The sequence below is a fragment of the Perognathus longimembris genome, chromosome 20, assembly GCF_023159225.1.
Source record: "Perognathus longimembris pacificus isolate PPM17 chromosome 20, ASM2315922v1, whole genome shotgun sequence".
In the NCBI taxonomy this organism is placed as follows: Eukaryota; Metazoa; Chordata; class Mammalia; order Rodentia; family Heteromyidae; genus Perognathus; species Perognathus longimembris.
This window is the reverse complement of record NC_063180.1, coordinates 37,929,190-37,951,185: the sequence shown is the minus strand read 5'-3', so window position 1 is coordinate 37,951,185 and position 21,996 is coordinate 37,929,190. Positions and strand designations below refer to the sequence as shown.

The following is a 21,996-nucleotide window of genomic DNA, read 5'->3' as shown; positions in this document are numbered from 1 at the left end:
CCTCCTCTGCCCCCCTCCCCCCACGCCCAGGGCCTGCTGGGAAGGCCCTGTCTGCCTGTGAGGTCAGAGCTCACTGCTGGGAGCCAGCTGGAGCCAGCGCCTTTCCACCAGGTACCTTTCCCCTCGGAGAGAGCATGCAGGCCTGGCGTCGGGGCCGGGGGGGGGGGGGGGGTGGCGGGGCTGGATGGAAGGGAGAACTCCTACTTGTGCTTCCCGGGTCACTGGGATGGGTCACTGCATGCACCACTACGCCCAGCCATTGGTTGAGATGGAGTTACCTATAGTCTTTCGGTCTGAGCTGGCCTTGAACCCTAATCTTTCTGATCTCTGCCTCCCCAGCAGCTAGGACTATCCACTGGAGCTACTGCACCAGGCTAAGGATTCTCTGTCTCTCTCTGTCTCTTTTCTTTTCCTTCCTCTCCCCCTCCCTTCTCTTCCTCCCCCCACCCCCCCCTTTTTTTTTTTTTTTTTTGCTTCCCTCTTTTCCTTTTTGTGTTATTTTTGTTGACAGGGGGCAATACTGGGACTTGAACTCAGGTCCTTCCTTGTATTCTTGCTTAGCTTTTTCCCTCCAGGCTAGTACTCTACCACCTGAGACACAGCTCCACTTCTGTTATTTTTGTGCCTTTGTTTTTCTCCTGGTTAACAGGAAATAGAAGACTCTCAGATCTGTCTGTCTGGGCTGGCTTCAAACCATAATCCTCGGGTCTCAGCCTCTTGGGTAGCTAGGGTTACAGGCAGGAGCCACCAGCACAGACTAAATAGGAATTAAACAAAGGCATTTCAGAACTTGGGGCGGAAGCAGGGACCCAGACAGCACTGGGAGGCCGAGGGGTACTCTCTGCGCCTCCTGGTTGGGGAGCAGGTAGGCACTGGGGTGTCTCACTGCCTGCGGGGGTGCTTGATCCTCAGTCCCCAGGGGAGCCCCCCCCCCACTTCCACATCACCTGAGTCTCAGTCTTCGGGGTCAGCAATGAGCCTTGAGCAGTGCTGTCTTTAAAAAACCCCCAAGGGGACCTAGCAGCCAGCCAGCCAAGTCTAACAACCACGGGCCCAGTGCCTCAACTTATTCACAGCTGAGGCCGACAAGGTCATGGGCAGAACCGACTTCAGACACAGAACCCAGCGGCCTCTGGCAGCAAGCAGGGTTCTGGACACCGGGCTGTGTGGACAGGACGTCGGCCCTCCTCCACCCCCCTGGGGGGGGCCCTCCCACCCACGCAGCCACCCCAGGGGAGGGGGCTGAGCCGTGACCTTGGCCTTGGAGCCGGCTGGCCTCTGCAGCTCCCACTTGGTGGTCCGGATGGTGGCCTCCCCGTGGGCCCCCTGGGGGGCCCGCCCCGTCTGCAGGATCTCCAGCAGCGTGGACTTGCCCTGGCGGGGCGGCCCCGCGATGATCATCTTCATCAGTCTGCACTTCTCTGCCTTCCGGAGCTGAGCGCGCAGGAAAGACAGCACCGCTTTGGGGCCTGGGTGGAGTCATGAAAAGAGGGGGCTCATGCACACCAGGCTCTGTCCCGGTTTGGGGGCCCGTTTCTGTGTGTTCTAAGGGGCTGGCTCAGGATGAATCGCTCGATCCGGTGGAGGGAAGAGGGGATGCGAATACCGCACCCCCCCCCAAAACAAACAAACAAACCCACAGTGTAAAAACCCAGGCTCTCAAATTGTGCTGTCCCCCCAAAGCCAAGAGTTTCTCCTGGGCAGGCTCTGTCGAATGACCTGTGGTGACCACAGGCGTGAGGTTGGGGGGGGGGCAAGTTCACAGCCCCCTCTCAGATCCCGACACCCTGGGCGTCACCCTTGGCGTGAAGCTGGGGGGCCCTGGGTGATTTCCCCCCGGGGTGGGGGGGACAGGGCGGCGCGCAGGCTGAGACCTTCTTTCCGGACGTCGGCGGGCACGTTGCCGATGTGCAGGTCCTCCATGTCCAGCTGCCACAGGTTGCTCAGCTGGCCCAGCTCAGGAGGGAGCTCTCGGAGGCCCGGATTGCTGAGACACACATGCCGCTGTGAGAAGACACACGTGTGCGCACGCACACGTGCACACAGCGCCCGCCAGCCTCCACCCCAAGCCTCCCGCCTCAGGCCCTGATTTCGGGTACCCCGTTAAACACTGGCCAGTCAGCTCGGAGCTGGTCCCCGTCTCTCCCAGGACGACAGAGCCATCAAGAGGACCTCTGTCTCTTCTTGACCATGAATGTGCCGGTCCTGGGCCTTGAACTCACAGCCTAGATGCTGCTGTCCTTTAACTTGTTTGCTCAGAGGTTAGCGCTCTACCACTTGAGCCACATCTCCACTCGGGCTTTTGGCTGGTTAACTGGAGATAAGAGTCTCCTGGACTTTCCAGCCTGGGCTGGCGGGCCTCAGCTCTCAGCCTCCCAAGTCGCTGGGGTTACAGGCGTGGGCTACAGGCGCCCAGCTCTCCCAACATCTTAAGGGCGAGTGTTCCATCTCACCCACCCCCCCCCCGCCCTCAGGACCTGCACCCCTCCTTCCTCCCTGTGTGCGTACTTTCCCAGGTAGAGCTCTGACAAGTTCCTCAGCAGACACACGGACGGAGGGACGGCATCGAGGTGGTTGTCGTTCAGATAAAGGACTTCCAGCGTGTCGCTGAGGAAGGCTGGAAATTCCAGCGGGCACCCTGCGAAGAAATGACCAAGCGGGTGACAGGGTTAAAGCGTCCTGGACCCCAAGAGCCTGGAGCCTCAGGCAGGAGTGCAAACGGGAGCGACCACCAGAGGGCGCTGTGGGAAACCCATCGGGATGCAATCAATGCTGGTCTCACCAGACCCAGACCCCTTCCTCCCACGGGCTTCCTGGAATGCACGCGTGACAGACGCGGTGACACACGCGCTGCTGGCAAAAGCAGCGAGAAAGAACACCGCCCATACTCTCCACAGCCAAAGGGGATCGGTTAAGCAACGGAATAGTATGCACCTAGGACAAAGTGCGGCACGTGGTGGAGGGATGACAGAGACATTATGCTACCCGCAAGCTGAAAAAACCGACCAGAATCAGATTGCGGACGGTTTGTCCGTGTGTCAGGAAACAACTGCAGAGATGCACACGCATGCACGCACACACACACGCTCACTGGCAAGCGTGCACACAGGCACACGTCTGTGCAGGCTCCATGTATGCCTGGACACCCATCACCTAGGCACATTCGCGTTTGCGTATGCATTCCACCAACAAGACCACTACAGGGCTTGGTCAGAACGGTCAATATTCCCCCATGTCTTCTGGTTGGCGCTACTTGAAATTTCTGTTTCTAAAAGCCACATATATTTCTTCTTCAATTTCTTTTTAAAAAGCTCTTTAATTAATAATAATAACAGGCTAATTTTTCTTTTTGCCAGTCCTGGGGCTTGAACTCAGGGCCTGGGCACCATCCCTGAGCTTCTTTTTGCTCAACGCTAGTGCTCTACCCCTTGAACCACAGCGCCCCTTCTGGCTTTTTCTGTGTATGTGGTACTGAGGAATCGAACCCAGGGATTCTTCATACATGCTCAGCAAGCACTCTGCCGCTAAGCCACATTCCCAGCCCCCAGGCTAAATTTTTCAGGTTGCCTAAAATGGCTCTCTGAAAAAAAACAAAAAGACTGGCTAGACACTTGACAGTCCAGTTGACTCATCCATTAGGCTAATTTTTGAGATTACCATGGGAATCATGTCAAATCTGCTCAGGCTCAGGGCATTTGCTTAGAGAAAGAATATCCGTTGGTGTTGGAAGTAGGGATCCGAGTTCAGGTTTTACCAGAATCTCTGAAGGGCTTTTAGCCCTCCCAGAGCTCTGAGAATTCAAGATGGAAGCCCACTGTGGACCTACTCCTTCCCCGCCCCTGGGCATCTTGCCAGATGGGTGAGAGATGGAGAAATCAGGAATCCTTTCTTGGGCCAAGCTCATGTTTGATTGCTGTTGATATAATAACCTCCCCCCTCCCCTCTGGGAGATCCCTATGCCCAGATTAGCAATATCAAAGGTAAGGGGGGAGCTTGGCCTTAGAGAATCTTCTGGAAGAGATGACAGTGGAATACTAAGACCAATACCTGGAAAATCCGTCCAGCCAGCTGCAGGACCAATGTGGGAATTAAACTGCCATGTATTTTTTTTAATAGATAGCTTTACAGCTGGGTGCTGGTGGCTCATGTCTGCATCCCTAGCTATTCAGGAAGCTGACATCTGAGGATCTGAGTTCAAAGCCAGCCTGTGCCACAAAGCTGAAAGTGGAGGTGTGGCTCCACTGATAGAGCACTAGCTTTGAGCAAAAAAAGCTAAGGGACAGCACCCAGGCCCTGAGTTCAAGGTCCAGTTCCGCATGTGCTTGTGTACACACACACACACACACACACACACACACACACACACACATTTGTACTAAGCCTTGTCACAAAGGCTTGTTTCTGAAAAGGACTCAGCATTCGTCTCCCTGATCCATGTTTTCATGAGAGAATATCTGTATCCCTCGTAAGAAAGCCTCCCTTTTTCCCACAGAGCCAGGCCGTTTTGAACACCTGGCCCTCCGGCTTTCCAATGCTCAAGTTTCACCCTGGTGTTTATGAAATCTCTGGAAAGCCCGGAGGGCTGGAGGAGGGGCCTGGGCTCCGAGAGGAGGCCGCACCTGCCGCGTTCCTCCTGGCCGAGCGTGGAAACGCTATGGAAACGGCTGGGGCAGAAGCCGGCTCCAGGTATTTATGAACTGTTATTATTTATTCATAAGTTATTTATGACTCTGCTGGTCTGAATTTTACCGTAAAAACGGTCATCCAAATTATTTTTGGACCAGGCTGCTGCACAAATAGGACCGCTAGAATGTACGTAAATCTCCCTGGGATTTTACTCTGCAGCCACAAACAAGCTGTCTTTTATGGATGATTCTTTACCCCAAGGTCAACAGCTCGGCTGAGAAAAAAAGAGGGTTTTGCAAGGGACACACCACCCTGCTCCGCCTCCATTTCACTCAGCTGGGGGGGGGGGTCTCCACCTTCCAGATGGAATCGAAGACTCCAGAGACCACGAGGACCTTTGTCAACTGCTGGAACCAAATTCACCTCTGCCAGGGGCTCTCTCCCGGGACGTGGCCTCCTCTCCCAGCCCCCCCAGACAGACGTGGTCAGGAGGGAGGGTCACCCCCACAGCTGTTTCCTTGAGTGCTCCGTGCTCCCATGGTGCTTTGCTCAGAGCATCTTGACCGTCCTGTAATGTACAAATGCCTGCACAATTGTCCTTTTGTCCCTCTAGGGAATTGCCACCAGGCTCCTTCAGATTCCAATGCCCAAGGATGCTCTGTATAATGACATGTCACGCGTGACACCACGGGAATAACGACAGGAAAAATGGCCACCCATGTTCAGTACTGATGTAATCTCTGCGCCCCCCCCCATGCCCCCCAGTAGTTTTGAATGGTGGTGGGTTGAATCTGCAGATGTGAAACCACAGACACATCTCTATCTGCCCCACTGACAGTTACTTCTTCCATTGTAGAACCCTCCCACACACCAATATCATTTGCATGGCATTTGCATAGCCCACACCCACCACTCCCGGATGGAAGAAGAGCTGGACAGATTATGTTAGCTCGCCTCTTGCCAATGGGAACCTCTTGGCCTCTGTGACACTTCCCAGCTCCCCCCAACATCTGTTCTTGTCCATGTCAGTGCTTCCTGCTGAAGAAGCCAGGGGCATCTCAGGGCACTTAGAACAAGCTAAGCACTGGCTCCCGGGCAGCGGGACCGGGGTCTTTTCTGAAGGCCAACTTGGACCAAAGTTGCTCTCACAGCGGCAGAGGACAGAAATGTGGTCCCCGGAGAGCTGGTGGAGGGGGGCGATGGGGGGCTGCAGACACCGCCAGTGATTGCATTTGGGTGGGAGGCGCAACTTCCAGTGTTCTACAGACGACGGGCCAGCTATGACTGAGGCCAGCAGATGGGACCCTTCAAAAATACACCTGAGAGGCGTCTGAATGTCCCCATCACGGAGAAATGACAAACGAGGGCGACAGGAATTCCATTTACCAATGCGCCATCACCCTGTGCCCTATGAATATGTACAGTTATTACACGATGGTCAGCAATAAAAATTATGATATATCTATGGAAGGCAGGGCACCAGTGGCTCATGCCCGTGATCCTAGCTTATTCAGGAGGCGGAGATAGGAGGATTCAAAGCCAACTCGGGTGGGAAAAGTCCATGACACTCTTATCTCCAATTAATCAGCAAAAAGACAGAAGTGGAGGTGTGGTTCAAGGGGCAGAACACCAGCCTTGGGTGAAAACGCTGAGGGACAGTGCTCAGGAACTGAGTTCAAGCCCAGTACAGAAGGAGGAGGAAGAGGAGAAGGAGGAGAAGGAAAAGAGGAGGAGGAGAAAGAAGAGGAAGAGGAGGGAGAGGAGGAGGAGGAAGAGGAAGAAGAGGAAGGAGAGGAAGAGGAGGAAGAGGAGGAGGAGGAAGAGGAAGAAGAGGAAGGAGAGGAAGAGGAGGAAGAGGAGGGAAAGAGGAGGAAGAAGAAGAGGAGGAAGAGGAGGAGGAGGAGGAGGAAGAGAAGGAGGAGAAGGAGGAGGAGGAGGAGGAGGAGGAAGAGGAGGAGGAAGAAAGGAAGCTGCCACCTTGATACACCAGGACCAAACCAACCATGCAGACCCTGGCCCTGGCCTGTCAGTCCAGGCCAGGCGAATCCATGGCCGTGCTATTCGCCACGGGACTCTGGGGCTTCATCATGGCAAACCAAGCTGGGGCATGCCAGACGCCCTGCTTTCCTCATGTGAAAAATGCCAGGTCCCGCCCGGCCCGCGTGGGGAGCAGCCTGGAGGCTGGCGGGGGAGCAGCCGACGTGGGGAAGCGGCTGGCACACACCAGCTCCCCACCAGCACCCCCAGGCCCCCTCTCCCAAAGCCAGGACACTGCCCTGGCACACGCGCGTGGCACCAACAGTCCCTGGCTCGTGGCTTCTCCAGCCTTCATGGCTGTCTCTGACTTTCCAGCAAGGGCGTGGAAAGGCAAAGGCCCACATGAGGTCATTCCTAGGGTTTTATGACTTGGGGGGTAGGGAGCCAGGACACAGAGCTACCCACCTGGACCCCCCCTCCCTACAAGCAGGGGCTCTGGGCCCCGGCACACACCTGACTCGGTCCCTGAGCGCTGGCGCCCTCTGGTGGTGAAAAAGGAGATCCGCTTTGTCTTCAGGCCCTCTTCACTTCTGTGGGGTGGGAGGAGAGAAAGGACATTGCGGTCATGGAGAAGGCTAGGGAATTCCGCCAGCCAGAGCCTCCTCCTCGGGCTCAGCTCCATTCACACATATGGGGAGATGGAGCCCCCCCCCCCCGACACCCTCAGAGGATCCGTGTACATTTAGGGGCCCAGCCTCCTCCTACATACTTGCCGAGCTGGTTTCTGGAGAGGTCCAGGGTCTTGAGGTGTCTGCAGGTCCACTTGTCCTGGGGGGGGCAGTGACATCAGCTGGTTTTCCTGTAACCTCAAGACCACCAGGGCCTGAGAGGGGGAAGGGGGCAAGGCAAAGGCGGGGTCAGGTGTGCCAGGAGACAGAGAAGTGTCTAGCGAACTGACAGCTCGGCCTGCTGGATGACACACTTTACCACCCAACGTCCCAGCTTCCCTTCCCTTCTTCTCCTTTCGCTTCCCTTCCCTTTGCTCTCCCCTCCTCTTTCCTGCTTTGCCCTCTCCTTTTAATGATGACTGTTTTGTTTTTGTACTGGTACTGGGGCTTGAACTCAGGGCCTAGGTGCTGTCTCTTAGCTTAATTGCTCAAGGCTAGTGTTCCACCACTGGGACCACATCGCCACTTCTGGTTTTTTTCCATGGCTCTTTGGAGACAAGAGTCTCATGGACTTTCCTGCCTGGGCTGGCTTTGAAAGCCTTGATCCTCAGATCTTCGCTTCCTGAGTAGCTACGATTACAGACGTGGGCCACCGTGCCTGGCTTAGGCTCATGGTTTATCGCTGGACTTCCCTCCCCCTCACTTTTCCCTGATTTATCTTAGAAAAATCACGGAGTGATTTTGTTCAGCACTGCTAAAGCTGTTTTACCTCCAGCTGGAAAAGTCCCAGGGGAACTTCTTTCAGTGCATTTTCTGAGAAATCGACATCCCTCAGGTGGTTTTTCCAGAAGACAGCCATCTTGTCCGGCAGTGCTCCCAGGGCGTTCTTAGATGCTTTGCAACATCTCTAGGAGTTTGTGGGGAAAGAGAAAGAATAGTCACACGCCGGCAGGACGCAAAGGCTTTGAAGATCCTCTTTCCAATTTGCTGTCAAAGCAAGCCATGACAATGAGGCAATAGATCACAGGTGTGTGTGTGTGTGTTGGTACTGGGGCTTGAGGGCCCAGGTGCTGTCCCTGAACTTTTTTTGCTCAAAACTGGTGCTCCACCACTTGAGCTACAGCTCTACTTTTTTTTTTTTTGTGGTTGATTGTAAATAAGAGTCTCATGGACTTTCCTGCCTGGGCTGGCTTTGTACTTGGATCCTCACATACCAGCTTCCTGAGTAGCTAGGATGGCAAGTATGAGCCTGTAAGCCTGACAATTCTTTATGCAATTTGACTTTATCAAGACAAATTCCCAAGAAACAGAAGCACCTTTTAGCCAACGGTGCTGTGATTGCAAATTGCTTCTCTTTCATACCAGTACCAGAGTCTCAACTCGGGGCCCTATGCTTGCTTGGTTGGCACTCTACTACTTGAACCACACCTCCAGCATTTGGCTGGTTAACTGGGAGACAAAGTCTCTCAGACTTTTCTTCCTAGGCTGGCTTTGAGTCTCGGTCATCCAAGTCTCAGCCTCTTGAGTAGCCAAGACTTTAGACATGAACCCCAGGTACCAACCACAGATTTCTTCCCTCTCTCTCTCTCTCTCTCTCTCTCTCTCTCTCTCTCTCTCTCTTTCTCCCTTCCTTCCTCCTCCTCTTCCTTCTTGCTTTCTTGCTCCTCCTCTCTTCTTCTTCTTCTTCTTCTTCTTCTTCTTCTTCTTCTTCTTCTTCTTCTTCTTCTTCTTCTTCTTCCTCCTCCTCCTCCTCCTCCTCCTCCTCCTCCTCCTCCTCCTCCTCCTCCTCTTCCTCCTCCTCCTCCTCCTCCTCCTCCTCCTCCTCTCCTCTTTCTCTCCTCCTCCTCCTCCTCCTTCTCCTCTCCTCTTTCTCCTCCTTCTCCTCTTCCTCCTCCTCCTCCCTTTCCCTCTCCTCCTGTTGTCCTAAAGGAACAGACACCCCCCCCCCCCTCCTTCTGTGGGAAGAACTATTTTCCTGTGCGGTTCTTGAACCCGGAGCTGGGTAGGCAGGTTTACAGGTTCCTTACCTGCCTGGGCCCTTGTCCTGGCTGCTACTCACCAGCGGGCAGGCCCAGGGGTCTGGGAACACCTTGAGGCTGTTTCTGGACACATTCAGGTGAGTGAGGGCCTTGAAGGAGTGTAGGACGGCGACCGGAAGCTCCGTCAGCCTGTTGTCGCTCAGGTCCAGCTCCTGCAGCTTCCGGAGGCCGATCCAGTTAGTGGCTGGGAGGTCAAGATCAATCATGGTATACATTGTGAAAGCTATCTCCGACAGGAAGAAAAGCACCACCGCCTTGGGCCATGCCGGTGAACACATACCATTTTCTTCTTCAAATAACTTTTCTAAGTAGTTTTTTGAAGCGATCAGTTTTTGAAGTTTGGAGAGGTGCAGAAAACCAGGGGGGAGGTGGGAGAGTTTATTGCTGGAAATGTCGATTTCTAGCAGCCTAGGGTTGGGAGAAGGGAGACAGGGTATCAGAAGAAAGAAGAAAAGGAAGGAAGGGAAAAAAGCCAGGAGCCGGTGGCTTACACCTGCAATCCTAGCTACTCAGGAGGCTGAGATCTGGGGATGGAAATTCAAAGCCAGCCCTGGCAGCAAAGTCTCAGCCTCTATCCCCCAGGAAGCTCCCAAAACAGCCGGAAATGTCACTGTGGCTCAAGGGGCAGAGCGCTAGCCTTGAGCTAAGAAAGCTCAGGGACGGCACCCACACCCTAAATTCAGGCCCCAAGATCTGCGCCACACACACACAGAAAAAAAAAATCACATCAACTACTTCTCTAAACACAAGGGCATTTTCCTCTTCCTTCTGAAAAATATTCCGCAGGGAAAACGGGTCTCCCGTGAGTCTCATTTATTTGATTAACTTTTACAATGACCAGCGTAGACAAAGAAAACCAACTTTGCTTTCGGCCAGTTTGGGGATTAAAATCCTTCCTAGAAATATTCTGGTAGAGCGAGCCGACACCCTGGAGCAGCCAGGAGAACGCACCGTGGGATTTCTTCCTCTTGTTGACCCTGACAGACCTGTCCGTGTGGCCTAAATTAAAGAAAAAAGCAACCGCATGGCTAGGCCCAGGCGGCTCGGCCTGCAGTCCGAGGTCGTCAGGAGGCTGGGATGCGGAGGACCCCAGTGCGAGGCCAGGAGACTCCAAAGCAGCAGCAGAAAGCAGACACAGAGGTGTGGCTTGAGGGGTAGAGCACCAGCCCGGCAAGAGTAGGGCTCTGAGTTCAAACCTAACACAAATGGCCTTGCTCTTCCAGCTCCTGGTGGGCAAAGCCTGCTTGGGAGGCCCGCACGCATGCCCACATTGTCTCTAACGTCTTTGCCTCTTTCTTTACACAGAGACTTGGATTTATTTTGGCCCTACTGGGGTTTGAACTCAGGGCCTCATGCTTGTCAGGAAGGCTCTCTACTACTTGAGCCACACCTGTTTCCTGCTTTTGGTTATTTATTTCAAAGAAACAGGCCTAGGGCTGGAGCCTTTGATCTTCCTTTGACCTTTGATCTTCCTTTGACCTTTGATCTTCCTTACCTACACCTCCCACATGGCTGGGATTACAGTGTGCTCCGCCTTCCCCAGCCTGTCTGCCGAGATAGAGTCTGACTTTTTTGCCTAGGCCAGCCTTCAACTTCAATCCTTTCAGTCTCTACCTTCCCAAGTGGTTGGGCTTACAGGTGTGAACCACTGCACTGGGCAAGTCTTAGCATTTGCAAATCAGCTCAAATCCTCTGAGGCATGAGGCCTGGCAGACAAGCAACCGAAAGAGATGGATGGAGTGAAACCATTCCAGCCTCTTTCCAGGAAAAGCAGCCGGGGAGCTGGTGTGCTCCCCCTCCCCCACTATGCAAATGACCCTTCCTCTGAGGCTCCTCCCCTCTCCCAGGATGCTTTGGGCCCGCCCTCTCTCAATTCTGGTGTAGGAGCAGGGCAGGCCAGGCATCAAGGTGTCCCTTGACAACCCCAAAGGGGGAGTTCACCCCCTTTCTTCTGCTCCTGAGAACACAAGGGCGGGCCCAACTTCCTTGTTTCCTTGAGCTGGGACTTCCGTTCTGAAGACCACCAGTGCATGCGGAAGCCTTGTGCAGGCCGAGGGCGGCAGAGGCCCGGCTGCCCAGGGCGCCCTGCCCGCCCTGCCTCGCCCACCCCCCTCTCACCCCCCCCCCCAGCCCACCTGGAGCAGATGATCTCCTCGGAGGAGCGCACGCAGGGCAGCTCCCCCAGGTGGTTGTCGGCCAGGTTCAGCTTCCGGAGGTTGATGAGCCCCCAGGGGATCACGGACGGCAGCGAGGCCAGGCAGTTGGCAGAGAGGTCGAGCTCTGTGATCTGGCAGGAGATGTCGATGAGCCAGTCGAGGTCCACCCAGGGCAGCCTCAGGTGGGACCACCGCACTCGGAGGGCCTGGCGCGCAGGAGGACATTTTGACAAAGGAAAAGTACACCGGCGTGAGGAGTCCAGAATAAAGGAGGGATTACTCCCCGTGGGTCTGCCCACCCATCCCGGCGGGAGCCCTGAGATGCTCGCCCCGGGTCTGCCTTGTCTCCCCAGCTCCTGCCATGCAGGCCAATACAAGGGAGACACCAGCACCCAGGAGCAAGCACCTCTCCTGATGTGCACCTGCCAACCTCAGGTTGTGGTTTCAGCAAGTCACCCTCCAGCCACCAGAGGGCGCCGGCGGGTTCAGAGCCCTTAACTAAGTCCCCTGTGTGTATAAAGCCAGCCCACTGAGCTGTGGAGACTCTCCCCGCCCCCCCTAAGGATGCAGACTGGGGATCCCAGCCTGGGCCCCCCACTTCTCTGCATGGCCCTCTTTCCTGTAACTAGCGCAGCACTCGCCCGCAAGCACCCGCAGTTTGCCAGCCCCCCCGCCCCCCCCCCCACTCATTCTGGAATGAGAGAATGAATATGTAAATACAGCGGTGTCCACACCATATATGAAAACAGAAATCTGGGGCTGGGCACCGTGGCTCGCATCTGTAATACCAGCTACTCATGAAGCAAAGATAGGAGGACTGAGATTGGAAGTTGCCTGGCAAAAGCATGAGACCCTATCTGGAGGGAAAAAAAAATAACAACTAAGGGAAAGGTCTGGAGGCATGATTCAAATGGTAGAGCCTAGCGAGAGTGAGTCCCTGAGTTCAAATTGTTAGGTCCTCTCCCTGAGGGCTACATGCAGATGCTCCCACATCATTAAGTCTCCACCCAGTTACCTGGGTAACCAGCAGACCTGGAGGCAGTTACCTCCCCTTTCCCTGAGGTCACCTCCTAATCCACCTGGCCCCCTTGCCCCTGCCCTAAATCAGGGCTGGGTGGGGGTCGCTCTCTCTCGCTCTCCCCCTTCTCTCTGGCCTTGGATCATCTTGGCCACAGGTCAGCAGTTCGGTAATAAACTTTCTCTCCTGCCTGAATACCGCGTGGCATTCTCCTTTACCGGCTACCTACTTTAAAAACCTAACACAAATCCCAGTGTGGACAACCCCCACACAGAGCCCACGCTCAGATTTCTGCTTGGAGACTCATTTCTCAAAAGAAGCTGGAAATTCGTGACGGAAAAATTAGAGGAGCGGAAATATAAACAAAAATTAGTGCTTCGCTAATGGGGAAAGGTAAAAACCCACAGGGGCTGTGGGAAAGGTGCCCGTTGTGGAGGTTAAATTGGCAGAGGCTGAGAGGTGCTGTATCTAGCCACTAGATGGTGATGTGTGCATTCTCCTCTCCCTTAGCCAAATCTCCCAATCTCCCTCCCCCTGTCCCTTCTCCCCTCTGCCCCTTTCCCACTCTCCCCCCTCCTCCCCCCCTTCCCACTCCTTTCTCTCCCACTCTGGTAACTCGGGTACTTGTATATGTTGGGCTAACACGAGGAGAACTTGAACACTAGCACAGTGATGCCTACGGTCAGGTGATAACTGAGTTACAAAGTGCCTAGCTGTGGGGGTGGGGAAGCATATACAGCATGGATAACTAGATATGACCCCACGCTGGACGTGACCCCACGCTGGACGTGACCCCACCCTGGACGTGACCCCACGCTGGACAGGATGCCAGGTGGGGCATGAGGACTAAGCTGTGCTCTCAGCACTGCCTCAAGAGGCGTCCATGTGGGCTGGCCACGCCCCACCTCTGCCGAATGACTGGGCACCTCCAGCTGTGTGTGTGTGTGTGTGTGTGTGCCTTTGCACGTGTGTGCACATGCATGTGCACTCAGCATTGCTTCATCCCCACCCAGCCAAGGCCTCGGCACCCTCCCCCCCCCCCGGACCCCAGGAGGGCGGATGCCTTCTTCAAGGCTCCCTCCCCTTCCTGAACGTTCTGTAAGGACAATGTTGTGTCCACTACACCCCGCAGGTGTCCACTACACCCTGGAGGTGTGTGCTCACACAAGAGCAATATCCAGACAGGAATGAAGAGTGGGTCACTAAGAATCTCGAAGGCATGTAAGTCAGTGCTAATTTAAAAAAAAAAAACATCGTGGTGTAAGCACGCGTGGCCCTCCAGCTTCAGATTCACGGTTAGATTTCTGTTGTTTTGTTTCTGTGATTTATGCTAGTACTAGGGCTTGAATTCAGGGCCTCGGTGCCATCCTTTAGCTATTTTTGCTCAAGGATGATGCTCAACCACTTGAGCCACAGCTCTATTCCCAGCTTTTTGGTAATTTATTAGAGCTAAAGAGTCTCCCAGACTTTCCTGTCTTGGCTGGTGTCCAACCTCCATTCTCAGATCTCAGCCTCCTGTACGGCGTGGATGACAGGCGTGAGCCATGAGCACCTGGCTTGCTGCTAGATTTGAAAGAGGAATTTAACCATTTCCCCACTGGGTTGTTTCAAAATTAATCTCAGCCCTTAATTCAGATACCCCCCGTGAGCTCTCTTGCCTGGCCTTTCTCTGTCAGAGACAAAGGTCACGGTTATTCCCGGACCCCATTGAACTTTCCCTGACAGCTCTGACTTTCCCTGTTGCATTCTGGGTAGCAGAGCAAGAGCTAGTTCCTCTGTGACCCAGCTTCTGGGGAAGCAGGCAATGCTCAAGCAACAGGGAGGAAGGCAGCTGAGGCTGGGCTGGACACTCCAATCACCCACTGCCCCATGGGGCGGCTGAGTGCACACACACGCGTGTGCAACATGGGGGCACAAAGGGTGACCACCCCCCAATGGCCCCCAAAACTCTGGGAGCAATCTCCATCCCCTGTATCCCAGGAAGCTAACAACATGCTTCAACAGGGTCACGGGTGCCGGTGCCAGGCAGGGCCAGGGCATTTGCAGGCCCTGCATCCTGTCAGCTGAGCTCTGCTTTCATCCGGAGCCGAGATCCGGTGCTGGTGGATTCTGATCCTTGCCACTCAGGAGGCTGAGACCCGGAGGATCATGGTGTGAAGCCAGCCTCGGCAGGAAAACGCATCAGACTCTGGTCTCCAGTTAAGTGAAAAGCCACACTGGAGGTGGGGCTGAAGTGGTAGAGCACCAGCTGTGAGCAAAGGAGTCGAGGGAGAGCAAGAGGCCCTGAGTTTGTGCACACACACACACATGCACACACACACACACACTATTTGGAACAAAACAAAATGTCAGCTCAGTCGCACAGACCATGTGGAAAGGCAGGGGAGTTTACCTGTGGCTCCTGGGTCATCCTTCCAGACCCCTCTGGCCTGACCAGGTCTCAGCTCTTTGTCCGGCAGCACAGAGCGGCTGCCCCGCTTCTCCCAGGCATGGCACTGAGACTCACTTGGATCATAAGAACCCAAAACCTGAGCTGGGGAAGCCCGGGTCCTGACTCAGGCTGCCCTGGAATCTCACTTCCTCTTCTGGCGTGACCCAGGGGACCCAGGGCAGATAACAGAAAGAGACACCAGTCCCGCCTGCCTTCACCCATGCTGGAAAAACGCAGGTGCACCCCTCCTGGCCCCCGATCTGGAATTACCCAGCTTAGCTTGCAGCTGAGCATGGAGAAGTGTTTAAACTCCCATGCATTTCAATGTGCCAGGAAGTGAGGCTCTGCTCTGCAGGAATCCGAGGGCATTCCATGACATAATCATCCAATGTGCATAGAAACTATGTACACCTTCCTGTATTTTATTTTAGTTACCTTTACCAGTTCTGGAGTTTTAACTCAGGGCCTCATACTTGCTCCCCTTTCTTGTTCGTGGTTGGTGCTCTACCATTTCAACCATACCTCCAGCTTTGCTTTTGGCTGGTTAACTACAGATAAGAGTCTTGTGAACTAATTTTTTTTGGGGGGGAGGGTATCCTAGATTGGCCTCTAACTGCCATCCTCCAGATTTTAGCCTCCTGTCCAAAGCTAGGAGTTGAGGTGTGAGCTACCAGTCTCAGGCCTCCTATAATTCTTTCAATCATCTCTCCATGGGTTAGAATATCAACTACAAAGCAATTATCTTTGTTCCTAAATATTTTCACCTGCCAAACACTGCATTCCCCACAATACAGCCCTGTGATGAACAAACTGAAGAAAACACCGAACACTGTGCAATTGCAGGGTTAGATGACTGCAGCTCCCCTCTGCAACACAAAGCCAACAATACCATTCTCTGTATTGAGCACTTACTGTGTGCCTAGTGCCAGGCATACATCTGCCTTCTATGTGAGGAGGGTACAAGGTACTGATACATCCTGGAAGCCCCAGCTACTTGGGAGGGGCCCATCAGGAGGATGGTGGTTCCAGGCCAGCCTGGAGAAAATGTTTGCCAGACCTCATCTGGAGATGGTTGTGTATGCTTATAATACCAGCTATATGAGAGGGAGAGGGAGGAAGCCAGCCCTGGGTAAAACATGTGTGCCTCTGTCTATAAAATAACTAAAGCAAGAAGAAGATGGGGCAGGGAGAACTGGAGGCACTGGCCAGCACATACACAGAGACACCGAGTACCAGCTGTGAGAAAGCAAGTTGACCACACATGAGGCTCTGAGTTCAATCCCCAGGACTGCCAGAGAGATATAAATGAACAAACAAAAATACATTAATCATTTAGGGCTGGGGAAATGGCTAAAGTGGTAGAACACCTGTCTAGCAAGTATGTGACATACACAAACAAACAAAACCAGATAGTATTTATCCCAGTAATTCAAGGTTGGCTTGATAGCCCTCATCCTATCATAAAGTAGAAAAGCTACATATGACCCCAGGAAAAGAGATCTGACAAAATTCACCACTGTCCCTGGAGCAAGCTCAGTACCAGTGATGGCATGGAGAGTTACGACTGTAACAAATATCTCCTGACCTGAGGAAATAGCTCTCCGTTGCTGTCACCAAGACAAAGCCAGGGAGGAGACAGAACACCAGCTGTCACGTGACGGTTTCCCCTGATATAAAGTAAGACATGAAGTAACTCACAGAAATGCTGGGAGAGAAGAGAGGAACCTTGGCAATTAGCACACGACCCTAACATTTTCAAGAAATCTACCCAAAACTCCCACAGTGAATAAAGGAAGTTGCTAAGGGGCCTGATTATCACCCAAGGAAGCCCAAGAACTCTTCCTCACTCCAGTAATGTCAAGTTTGAAAGGGAAGTGGGGAATGCATATGCACACACACACACACACACACACATGCACACGCACACTTCTTATATATAGCTACCATTCCAGTGCCACACACATGGAAATGGTGCTGTGGCTCCAAGTGGTAGAGTGCTAGCCTTGAGTAAAAGAGCTCATGGACAGTGCCCAGACCCTGAGTTCAAGCCTCAAAACTGGCACAAACAAACAAACAAACCACAACAAATGGCATGCACATGAGAAAAGAAATGAAATAAAGAAGAGGTTCAAGATCTTTAGGAAGGTGATAAAATCTCACCAAAGAATATAAAGCATGCATGTAAGTAGAATACAGTCACAGGAATGAGAACTAGAATAGGAAGAGTGTGACGATGAGCATTGCACAGAGCAGAACAAGTGTCTAAGTATCTAGCTGTGGGAAGGACACACGGCGCAGAGAGCTCGCTCTGAGTGAAGCTCACTGATTAAACCAAGGCACCCGGTGCCAGACATGATGGCGAGAGAGCCAGCGTATGCACAGAGACACTGGAAAGGGACAGCGGTGGCACTTCAATTCCAGGGGAAAAAGCAAACAGCATTAAAAAAAAAAAAACAAACACTGTCGGGCCAGGCACTCGTGACTCACGCCTGTCATCCTAGCCACTCAGAAGGCTGAGCTGGGAGGATCAGAGTTCAAAGGCAGTCAGGGCAGGAAAGTCTGTGAGACTCTTATCTCCAATTAGCTAGTAAGAAACCAGAGGTGGGTAGAGTGCCGGCTTTGAGTGGAAACAGACAAGGAAGAATGCAAGGACCTGAGTTCAAGCCCCAGGACTGTCAAAAAAGAAAAAATAATAAATTGATTTACGTCAAGGGGGAGATGGCAGACTTGGAAGTTTTTATTATGTCTCTCTCGTATCTCCATTTGTGATAATGAGCACCTGTAAAGTTTCTAATCTATTTTAATTTAATTTAATTTAATTTATTTATTTATTTTTGCCAGTCCTGGGCCTTAGACTCGGGGCCTGAGCACTGTCCCTGGCTTCTTTTTGCTCAAGGCTAGCACTCTGCCACTTGAGCCACAGCGCCACTTCTGGCCGTTTTCTATATATGTGGTGCTGAGGAATCGAACCCAGGGCTTCCTGTACACAAGGCAAGCACTCTACCACTAGGCCATATTCCCAGCCCTCTAATCTATTTTAATTAAAAAAAATTCTTGGTGACTGTGGTTGTGAGGTAGGTGTTTTACCACTTGAGCCATGTCCCCAGACCATTTTGCTTTCATTGTTTTTTGGGGGGCAGGTTCTTGGATTGTTTTCTTTTGCCTATAGCCAGCTTTTGAGCCATGGTCTTCTTACCCATGCCTCCTGAGAAGCTGGGATGGTGAGCAGGCACCACCACACCCACTTTATTTGTGGAGATGAGGTTCTCCCTAACCTTTTGCCCAGGTTGGCCTCACACCAGACCCCTCGAGAGAGCAGAGTGCCCAGCCCCGCTTTGCATAGGGGGGTGAGCTCAGGGGGTGAGGGCTTACTCACTGTTTTCCCAGGACAGGAGCTGGGCAGGGCACTGGCTTCAATGAAATACTTCTTCAGGAGGTGCTTGCTGGGGTTTGGACTGTCCAGCAAGATGTAGGAACAGAAGAAGGCTCCGTGACGAAGCAGGAATATGGCGATATCTTCATTCCCTAGGGGGATGAAACAGTATGCGGGTGTCACCCATTCTGGCCCACCACACGGTGATCCGGACAGTGGCCTGGGTGGTGGCCCTGAACTTCCCCTCTTGTACCAAGATCCAGGTGGCCAGAAATACCCATGGGGCCCTGCCCTGGGGAAGCCTCAGTCCCTGTCACCAAATCTCCTTTCCAGGGCCATTTGAGGGGTTAGAAGAGAAGATGACCAGGTTTTTGTTTTGGTTTGGTTTTGTCCCTGTCTTGGGCCTTGAACTCATGGCCTGAGCACTGTCCCTGAGCTCTTTTTGCTCAAGGCTAGCGCTCTAGCCCTTTGAGCCTCTGCACCACTTCCGGTTTTCTGGTGGTTCATTGGAGATAAGATTCTCAAGCAGTTTCCTGCCAGGGCTGGCTTTGAACCATGATCCTCAGACCTCAGCCTCCTGAGTAGCTAGGATGGCAGGTGTGAGCCACAGGCAGCTGGCCGAGATCAGGAATGGTTGAACAAGAGTCACCAGGGTCTGTCCACCGAGGTGCGCAGCTCAGGGTGCAGGGTGAGGCCCGAGGGGACTCACCTGCCTTGATGGCCGCATAGAGGGGCAAGCGAACGATGACGGGAAACTCGTTCTTCCTGACGGCGTAGCTCTCCGGGTCGGCCCCGTGGGTCAGGACCAGCAGCTTCACGATGCCCAGGTGCCCCCGCTGACAGGCCAGGGCCAACATCCAGTTGAGCAGGCGTTGGGGGCTGCAGGGACCTGCAGGGGACAGGACGGCGACAGCCCCCTCTGAAGGCCACTGGACGCCTTTGTATTGATCATCCTTCAACCACCAACACGGTCCGGCCATCCTCTTTCCAGATGAAAGGCCCATCTGTTAAGTGGCCCTGCTTTCTGGACTTAGGCTTCTGACTGGAACCCCATATTTTGTGTGTATGTGGGTGGAACAGGCCCGGTGAAGAAAAGAAAGGCTCTCATACAGTACCGATCTTGAGAGACTTTTTTTTTTTTTTGGCCAGTCCTGGGCCTTGGACTCAGGGCCTGAGCACTGTCCCTGGCCTCTTTTTGCTCAAGGCTAGCACTCTGCCACTTGAGCCACAGCGCCCCCTCTGGCCATTTTCCATATATGTGGTGCTGGGGAATCCAACTGAGAGCTTCATGTGTAGGAGGCAAGCACTCTTGCCACTAGGCCATACTCCCAGCTCCCTTGAGAGACTTTTAAAAGGATGCACAGAAAGCCAGGTACCGGTGGCTCACGCCTGTCATCCTAGCTACTCAGGAGGCTGAGATCTGAGGATCACAGTTCAAAGCCAGCCCAGGTAGGAAAGTCTGTGAGACTCTTATCTCCAGTGAACCACCAATAAAAGCCAGAAGTGGAGCTGTGGCCCGAGGGGTAGAGTGCTCGTCTCGAGTTCAGGGACAGTGCCCAGGTCATGAGTTCAAACTCCACAACACAAAAACAACAACAACAACAACTCAGAATAAGGCTTTTGCAACAGGTCTGCTCTCCTTACTGCGATCATGCATTATGACTCTGAGGTACAACCGAAAACCGCTGTTTCCTCCTCTAGCTACTTATTTTTTTAATTTTACTTACTTAGTGAAATAACAAATAATGACGCTAACACAGTATTTTATTCAGTCCTATTGGGATTTGAACTCAGGGCCCTGTGATGGCAGGTTCTCTACCCCTTGAGCCATGCTTCCAGTTCTTTCTTTTTTCTTGAGTATTTTTGGAATCGTGTCTCAAATGTAAGCTCTTTTCTGTTTCAGTATGTGTTAAACAAGGTCTCTCACATTTTGATTGAAATGTCTCCCACATAGCTAGGATAGCAGATGTGTGTCACCATGTCCATGAATTTCAATGGATTGAGGGTGGCTTCTTGTGACTGTTTTGCCTGGGATAGCCTTAACTGAGATCTGTTTCCTGAGTAGCTGGGATTACAGGCGTGTGTCACCATGCCTGGCCCCCAGCCCCTTTTGGAAGGGCCCTAACTCCTCCCTGATCACTGCCCAGCACCTTAGCCACTTTCCAGGCACATGCTGGGTGTCTGGTTTTTCAACCCTGGGGAGGTAACAAGGAGTTTGTTCCTGTGCCACGATTTACCTGTGAGGGACTCCAGCAGTTCCTGTACCACTTCGGTGTGTCCAAAATGAGTGGCTACCACGGCGGGGTTGTCATCCGTGGGCTCGGTGGGCAGCTCCACGCCCTTCTCAGTGAGAAGATACCGCACGGTCTCCAGGTCTCCGTGGGCCGCAGCCACGCCCAGAAGCTGGCCCTGGACGGGGCAGAGCGGGGCCGAGGTGAAGCCAGCCTGGTTTAAAATGCTTCACCAAGCAGGGTGCCGTGAGCTCAAGCCTATCATCCTAGCTACTCAGGAGGCTGAGATCTGAGGATCGGGGTTCGAAGCCAGCCTGGGCAGGAAAGCTTGTGAGACTCTTCTCTCCAATGAACCACCAGAAAAACAGAAATGGTGCTTTGGCTCAAGTGGTAGAGCGCTAGCTTTGAGCTGAAGAGCTCAGGGACAGCGCCCAGGCCCTGAGTTCAAGCCCCACGACTAACAAAAATCTATAAATTAAAAAACAAAAACAACCAGTGTCGTTTACAGGTTTTCTCAACTGCTTTTGAACCTGTGCTAATTTGGGCATGCCAAGAAAAGAACAAAAGAAAGGCTGTAAGAGAAGACAGTGGGTTCCATCTACAGACAGTATGCTGCCCTTCACGTTGCAGTGACCCTGACAGGGAATTGCTCCTGCCATGGTCTCCTGCCAAGAAGTCAACTGGAAACCAACGACACCCACACGTTTTTGTGCTAAGCAAGCTATTTCTAGAACACAATCAGCCCCCCCTGCCCCCTCCCCCTCCCCCCTCCCCCTTCCATCGAATCTGCTGATCGGGGAGCAACCTGAGAGGCTGCAGCTCGCGCAACCCCCCGGCTGCCCAGCCCACCCCTGACCTTCTCCTGCGGGGACACGTCCTCCTCCTCGCAGGCCTGTCTGAGCAGGCGGCGCGCTCGGCCCACGTCTCGCTGCTTGTAGGCCGTGTGAATGTCCTGGGTCCTGGGGGAGCGTTCAGGGGGATCCCCAACGGGCACAGACAGCTTGCTGCCCATCTCCCTGGCACCTGCAGGGGAGGAAGCACACGCACACAGATGGCGTCACTGCTCCTTAGCCCAGGAGAGACAGCGGAGGGGAGGCATAGCTCCAGACCGGGGGCCTGCGGCCTGGCGTCAGGGGAGCCGGGCATGGCTAGGACAGCAGGGGACCCCCCTCTTGTATCCCCCTCCCCTCAGAGAAAGCAATCCTGAGCATGTGGAAACCACCACGCCCCTTCTCACCTAGAACAGCCCCACAAAGGTCATGGCACTTAGCTCACTCTATGCCTGTCCTTGCACAAACACGCCACCCTAAGATCTCGTGCAAGGCCCTGGAAGTCTGCACTACAGGTGTCGACTGCCCAGCCTGTCCTCGGGTGCTCCTGGCCCTGCCATTCTGGTTGTCTATGCTGTGGCTGGCCTTAAATGCACGCCTGGATGAAGCCTGAATTACATCAAGGAAGGTTCGAGATGCTCTAGGCC

General features: G+C 53.5%; 1 protein-coding gene across 1 annotated transcript in view; it reads right to left on the bottom strand.

The window, feature by feature from the left end:
* Lrrk1 (leucine rich repeat kinase 1) overlaps positions 1 to 21,996 on the bottom strand; it is a 71,492-nt gene that overhangs the window by 35,285 nt on the left and 14,211 nt on the right. The window contains 14 exon segments of the mRNA XM_048369170.1: positions 1,255 to 1,469; positions 1,875 to 1,987; positions 2,509 to 2,638; positions 7,117 to 7,193; positions 7,373 to 7,440; positions 7,442 to 7,486; positions 8,041 to 8,178; positions 9,331 to 9,494; positions 9,591 to 9,718; positions 11,446 to 11,672; positions 18,292 to 18,440; positions 18,998 to 19,177; positions 20,526 to 20,697; positions 21,376 to 21,542. Coding sequence (XP_048225127.1) covers positions 1,255 to 1,469; positions 1,875 to 1,987; positions 2,509 to 2,638; positions 7,117 to 7,193; positions 7,373 to 7,440; positions 7,442 to 7,486; positions 8,041 to 8,178; positions 9,331 to 9,494; positions 9,591 to 9,718; positions 11,446 to 11,672; positions 18,292 to 18,440; positions 18,998 to 19,177; positions 20,526 to 20,697; positions 21,376 to 21,542 — 1,973 coding nt within the window.